The following is a 7,489-nucleotide window of genomic DNA, read 5'->3' on the forward strand; positions in this document are numbered from 1 at the left end:
GTGGACAGCGGCTGCTGGATGCTGTACGAGCGCCCCCACTACCAGGGCCACCAGTACTTGGTGCGGCGCGGCGACTACCCCGACTCCCAGCACTGGATGGGCCAAAGCGACTCCATCCGCTCCTGCCGCCTCATCCCCCCCGTGAGTGTGACTGTCGTGTCTCTCGTCTCTTTGGAAATGAAAGCCGCTTAAAAATCTCATTCTTCGTTCCAACCGGGGCACAGACAGTGGAGCAGAGCCTGGTGCCAGCAGTCTGGCCCAGAGGGTGTCTCAGATGGGAAGCCATTCTTCAGTCACTTTGGTGGTTTTTTTAAATCACACGTTCCCAGATTTTATATTTTAAATGTAATCAAAATTAAAAGACCAAAGACTAATTAAGAAAAAGCAAGGCATGGTGGAGACTCAAGTTACCATCTGTTCAAGATGTAATTTCTTAAAGTGGTCATTCTAAGCCAAGTCAACTCAGAAATCCAATAGATCAAAATTTATCAATACAATCTTGGTCTGTTTAATTGGTAAAAATACTTTGGGTGGCTTTGGCTTACTTTTCTATTTGATTATGTTCCCGGAGAAGACAGGCCCCTGTCCTCTAGTTTCAATTCTGATTTCGTGGTCGATAGCTGCCAGCTCTCTTAGAAGAACATATCAGAGGAAAGACCAACGCCAACTGACGTTTGAGAGTCAACACTTTCAGAGAGTGAGCGCAGAGTTCTTAGGAGAACTGAGTGTGGGAAGCGTGGGTGCAGTGTCCTTCAAACCTGGCTTAGGAAGGTGATTCTAGCAGCTGGGGGAAATGAATAAGTGGAGGCGAGGGAACCAGAGAGGAAGCTAAAGGGTTAGATAGGTTGAAATCTGGACTAAAACTGAGGCTATGAAAACAGAGGTAAGGAAAATGTGGCATCTCATTTTTACAAGAGTTTAATAATCCTCATTCCATAGCGTACCTAAAACCCAAAACGCTGCTCTTACGGAAAACAGCTAAATGTTGGTTCCTTTTTAACAAGAGTAATATATCAAATGAGACTTCACTTTCCGGTCTCTCACTTTTCTCCTTTGAGAAGGACTTTCTCTAATAACAATTTTATTTTAGGCAAACCTTAATTCCCAAGGACAGAGACTGGCGGAGGGGCGGCTGAACCGCTGCTGAGTTCTGTCCTCACGTTGCCCACAAATCATCAGACTCACTGTGGGGGGGGGGCTGGGGCCAGGGAGGCTCTTTAACTCTGTAACCTGGCTGTTCTGGAAGCGAATTTGGACTCAGGGAACCTCTGGGTTCTGAGGCCAGGGAGGTGCAGGGGCTGGAACTTTAATTCCTGTGTGTGTTCATTTACTTTTTCCTTCTGTCCGCCACCCCAGCACACGGGCGCTTACAGAATGAGGATCTACGAGAGAGATGACTTCAGAGGACAAATGTCAGAAATCACCGATGACTGTCTCTCTCTTCAGGACCACTTCCACCTCAATGAAGTCCACTCCCTCAACGTGCTGGAGGGCTGGTGGGTCCTCTACGAGATGCCCAGCTACCGGGGAAGGCAGTACCTGCTGAGGCCGGGGGAGTACAGGAGATATCTTGACTGGGGGGCTGTGAATGCCAAAGTTGGTTCTTTTAGACGAGTCATGGATTTTTACTGAAGTATTTACATTCTCCACTTTTCTCCCTAGAATCTAATAAAATATTTAGCTTGTGTTTCTGGCACTAATGGAGTCCTGGTTTTCTTTCAATCTAAGACTTAATAAGCGATAATGGTACTTGGCTAAACGTAATGACGTTTTCAAGATGAGAAATGACGTCTTACAAGGGGAAGGAAGTAGAAGACGTTATTGCCAGCGTTCTTTAAAGACTAAACCACATAGGCTCAAAGTTCTATTCAACTGGCTAAAGCCATTTGTGGCTAGTCTTACAAGGATCTATTTGCAACTACAATGATACATTAGTACTCACTAAACACCTCAAGTTAGCCCCGCCATGGTCCCTGTACAGTCCAAGTCTTAGCTGATGAGGAAAGTCGTTCTCAGCATCTAGACTCTTCCTTCAGTTCCATAAACAAACAAAAAAACTGGTCCCTCTCGTCCATTGCACCCCGTCCTTCTAGCAGCCATGATTCCTTTTCTCCCAATTCCATTTCCAATACCTCATTCCTGCGTGAGATTCCCAGTCCAAATACAATTCACTATCTCTTTGCTGTATGTATTTTGTGAAGAATTCCAGAATTTCTCCCAAAACCACATGCTCACAGGGAAACTCAGCTTCCTAGCATTTTAATAGGAAGCAAAGTATTAAGATTATACATAGAAAATAATACTAAGTGGAAAATAAGGAATCAAAATTTTCTGGAGAAGTTTGTTTGATTGTATTGTTTGTTTATTTTTTAAAAAATGGATTAAGGTTACTAATAAAAAATTACAATATAATAAATTAAAGAATTTTAAAATAGGAGAATGAGGAAATTGAGTTAGAGGAAAACAACAGTAAGAGAGAGAAAGAGATGGAGCCAGGAATGAAGGTCGACCCGAGCCATGGGCTGTAAGGCGCTTTGCTGGCTGTTGACAAAGCAGATTTGGATCCAGCAGCCAAGGCAGAGATGGAGAGAAGATTGGTTCCACGACTCAAAGAATCTATAAGGCAAACAAATTAATGATTCAAGGCAAGCCCCACCATTCCTGGTACTGAAACCTAAAAGAAAGGTTTCTTGTGGGTCCTGGTAAAGAGGTTACTGAGTAAATAGCATCCTCGCTAGAGTCCTGCAGTAATTAAATATGGTTCTTAGGGCTGTTTCTTCCAAAGTTTCTCAGTGAAGCTGGTGGCTTCAGGTCAAAATTCCTCTTAAATAGCCCATCCTTTGAGACTGTAATGAAATGGCTCAAATCCCACCTCACATAGGATGGGAGACTTGTGTCCCACTTCCTCCAACATATTATACACAATGTCACTGTAATTCTGCAGAGGGAACAAGGGGTTTGTGCTTTTCCCAGGTGCCCTTCACTCTGGACTCCTGCATCCTCACTGAGGACCATCCTGCCCTCCTACCCATGCCCCTCCCACTCTGCGCACCACACTGACCCAGACAGGAGACACAGCTCCTCTTCCTGTAGCCCCTGCGCCATCTCTCCCATGAAGCACTGATGTGTGCAGCAGCTCTATTGTAGAGGTTCTGGGAAGCGATGCGAGTTTAGATCAAATAGCACAAAAATATCAAACTTCATACCAGGTAGCCTTGCTCTGGACGGTCTGCAAGTCCCAACCTGCTGCTGGGTGGCCTGATCTTCCTTCCCTCCCCAGCGCCTCTCTTCTCAGTTCTTAGCTGCACCCACATGGTTGCTCACTTTGTGTAGAGTCCCCTTCCACTCCATGTCCTCAAGGACACCATACCCACCACCCAAGCGGCTTACAAACAGAGCAAGCATTTAATTTCTTGCTTAAACTAAGTCATTTTTGAGAATGAAATTGTGTACTATTGATGACTACACTGGGACAAGGGGCATGAACCAAGATGGTTCCAGGCAAACCAGGGCCCATGGTTAGGCTACTTATACAGGTTCCTTCCCCGGAAAATAGTCAGACTCTTGAATTATTGTATATTAATTGTTGATAAATCCCAGTTCTTTTGGCTTTAAACTCCCAGCAGTAGTGTTGGCTTCCTGGAGACATTAACCAGAGTCCTCTCTTTGCCAGTAATAATATGTCAAACACGAATTAGAAAGCCAAAAGCTTCTTGGAGTGTTGAGTTTTATACTATTTTCCCAGTAGGCATAAAATCATAGACTGAAGACACAGAAACTTCCCTGAAACACTTGAACTGAAGGCACATAAAATTAGAGCCCCTGGATCTCATTGATCAAGTTTTTTCTTCTTGAAGATCGGTTGCTTCCATCCCTGGGGCAAAGAGAACTGTGTTCTCCCTCTAATCTCAAAGTAAAGAAAAAGTCCACATTGGGGAGCAGCTGGGGACTACCTCCTAATTCTCCACCTTCCTCTTTCTCTCCTCCTCTCCCTAAAGTAAACCCTGGACCTCCAAGAGTGGAAAGACTTTGGGGTGGAAGCAGCCTCAAGAGTGGAATGGGAGAAAGGACATCCCACAGTATTCCGCTAACCTTTATCCCATTGAGGTGAACCATCCCTTCAAGGTGACCCCTGAGTCAGCCTCCATGCCCAGCACACACCAGTATTTCCTGCACATCATCACTTGTAACACCAAGTCCAGAGTTAACATCTTCTTCCTCTCTTCCCCCTTTCTCCCTTTGAATTTACTTCTTCTGGTCTATCCGACCTTGAAAAGGCCCACCAAGCAAAGAAACTGGAGGAGCAGCTATTCCATGAAGGAGCGCCAAAAACTGTGGTACCAAGCTGTACCCTCAAAGGATCTCCTCATGGCGGGCTCCCTCTCCAGTCTTTCTGCCCTGCTGACAAGGATGGGGTTAGGTCATGATGTTAGTGTGTGTCTTACTCCCTCAAGTTCAAGTTTTCTTCTTTGTGGGTTTGTTAAAGTAAAAGTGGCGATTGCAACCACCTGTTGCTTAAACCAGAAGAAATGTATTGCTCTTAACACAAAAGTAAATTTGTTCCAAGAGGAATGTCACAGGAGTTAAGCAAAGGTGGGTCAATGATTGCTTCCTGTGTTCTGTCATTTATGGAACGATCATCAAGGACATGCTGAGGAAGAGGACAAGAGGCTGGCGCTGTGGCGGGACTCTTGGTCCCTTACCCAGTCTCCTTGTTCAGGGCAATTCGGTCTGCATGGCCGCCAACCAAATGACATTTTCTTACTCAACCAAGCATGTACACAATGCAAATGCTGCATTAATTACTAGGAAGCAGGAAGGCGGGAGGTAAGGTCAACTGCTGGCTGGACCTCAGACAAGCAAAACTCTGGAACTGGCAGCTGCTGCTGTCCCATTCATTGGCATCTCAGACAGAATCACCAAGGAGCAGAGGGTTTAGAGGACAACACACGTTCCTCTTTGCTCTCTTTTGCTTACAGCAGGCCCTTGTGATAAAGGCCTCTTGGATCAAAGGTGGGGTGCTCCTGTCATCCACACATTGAAAGTTGCAGATGCTGAACTTTGATGCGTGTGTGTGCTGAGCATCTGAAATCGGTCCCATGGACTATTAGAGCAATGGATTTCAGACCAGGGAAAAACATTCATACCCTGTATTCATTGAGCAACCTTAATATGCCAGTCCACTTTGTCAGTTAGTGAGAATACAAAAATAAAGACAGAATAGGGGCTCTCCTCATTTATTTCAAGGAACTGATGTCTAAACAAAATAATCACATAAGTGATCATACCATTACAGTGGTATGAACAAGACGCTTGAGGAACAAGGTAGACAGTATTAAATTCAGCCCAGAGGATTAAGAAGGGTTCCAGAAAATATCTACAGAGGAATTGACACTTGATTTGAGCCTTGAAGAAAGAGTAACATTTCTCTGGGTGGAAACTGTAGAAGTGGTGTCTCAGTGAAAAGGATCAATATACTCAAAAGCAAGAGAAGTGTGAGGATAGCATTGCGTATTTGGGAAACCACAAGTGGTTCAGTGTGACCGGGCAGGACATCTGGGGACAGACAGGACGTCGGGTCTGCTGTGCTACATTGAGGAGTCGGGGTCGAGGGTGGAGGCAGTGGGAGTGAGGAAGGGCTTCTAGCAAGGCGGCGGCCGTCTTAGTTCAGGCTCTATAGTAGTGTTTTCACTACTCTGCTCCAAGAACAATCTGGTGCTCGTCAAAAAATACAGATTCCTGGAATCTTTTCCAGATCTAATGATGCAGAATCTCCAGAGAGGGCAGGGCCTGGTAATTTGCATTTTTAGTAAGTACTGGTGCTTCTTATGCACACCAGTGTCTGAAAACTCTAGATGATTTCTAAAGTCCTTTTCAAATTTACCACTTTTTTTTTAACCACCAAATGGCTTCACAGCAGAGAAATTTCTCAGGCGTCTTTCAGAGGATTGCATATCTTTGGGAAAGACAAACAGGCTGAAGTCATCCTTAATAATGTGACACTATTACTAATACCAAACATTTACTCAGTGTTTGCATGTGTCAAGTAGGTGCCAAACACGCTACACACAAAATCCCATTTATTCATGGCACTGTCCCTTAGCCAAAGAACCACCAGGAACACCGGTTGTCAAACAAGGGGGTTTATTACTTGTTACGGCAGGGAGAGCACACCACAGGAGTCGTGGAGCGCCTCAGCACAAGGGTGTTGGGAAGACCCTGTGATAGGATTGGTGCTCTGGCTGGGTGGTTTGGGGGAGGGTCTAGAAAAGTGGAGATTTACTCCAGACAGAATGTTGTCAGGAAGCCGGGATCATTTTGTGGTTGGATGTCTCCATAAATCCACTCATGGGGAGGGGCTGGGGACAAGGATAAAGCTGCGATTGAGAAAGAAGTCACAGTAACTATTTTGGCTGAAAGGGATGTTGGGTATTTTGTGGTGCACACTGACTTTGTTTCTGCCTGTGCTCAGACGGAATTATGAGTCTCCTTATTTGGTCTCATTTCATCTTCATCATGATCTCAGAGTAATCTCGTCTGACATTGGTGTTTTGTGAGATTGTTTGTCTAACAGGGAAATACCACGGCCTTGTTCTGAGGGCCAGGCCAGCTTCCAAGTATGGGAGGCTGCTCTTCCTTCCTTCCTTTCTCATTCTACATAACATGTCCTGTGAGATAAGTGCTACAACACGACTCCTGCTCTGAGAGGTGGTGTGGCTTGCCAAGTCCATGCAGTTATTATGTGGACGTTCTGAGTCCACGGGGCTTTACTGCCTCCCCCTGCCCTGGAGAAGGGAAGCAATCTATAATGCAGTTTACTTCTCTGTTTCGGACCCAATGACCATAGAAACCTTTCCCTTGGCTCTCACAGAAATTGTCTACCAGGAGCTGATCTCCAGAACACCCACCAGAGGGAAGGTAACAGCTATGCCTTAAAGCACGGGGTCAAAACTAGCAAAATCAGAATGCACACCTGTGTCCTGCACTGGACTGGCAACTTGTGGAAAGAAAAAAATGTCGGGCCAGCCCCAGTGGCCTAGAGGTTAAGTTGAGCGTGCTCTGCTTCTGTGGCCCAGGCTTGGCTTCTGGGCATGGACCTACACTGCTCTGTTAGGAGCCATGCTGTGCTGGCAGCCCTCATACTAAAAAATAGAGGAAGATTAGCACAGATGTCAGCTCAGGGTGAATCTTCCTCAGCAAAAAAAGAAGAAAGAAAGAAAGAAAAAAATGTTGAGTTAGAGTGGTCTCTGCTGTCACTGCTCTTTGCACGGCCTCTCTGGAGGTCCAGGACACTCCTCTGAGGTGTAGGTTTCTCCTGGAAAATGCACAGGGCACAACTGAATCATGTGTGTAGAGACATGAATTTAAGGTCAAAAGTTCGGACTGAATTGCTGATAAATTTAGAAAACACTAAGAATCCAAATGAAAGCAACGCTCGGGACCCATTGAGGACGCATACAGAACAGCGTTAGAATGTACCAGAAAGTGA

The 7,489-nt window shown here is 45.4% G+C and overlaps 1 protein-coding gene across 1 annotated transcript; it reads left to right on the forward strand.

The window, feature by feature from the left end:
• Nucleotides 1–3: 3 nt before the first annotated feature.
• On the forward strand, nt 4–1,632 carry LOC124233271 (gamma-crystallin B; the record flags this gene model as incomplete). The annotated part of the gene is made up of 2 exons (XM_046650440.1): nt 4–141; nt 1,357–1,632. Coding segments are annotated over 2 exons (414 nt in total), but the record flags the coding sequence as incomplete, so codon positions are not given.
• Between the last annotated feature and the right edge of the window lie 5,857 nt (nt 1,633–7,489).

This window comes from Equus quagga, unplaced genomic scaffold (assembly GCF_021613505.1).
Source record: "Equus quagga isolate Etosha38 unplaced genomic scaffold, UCLA_HA_Equagga_1.0 178121_RagTag, whole genome shotgun sequence".
Lineage (NCBI taxonomy): Eukaryota > Metazoa > Chordata > Mammalia > Perissodactyla > Equidae > Equus > Equus quagga.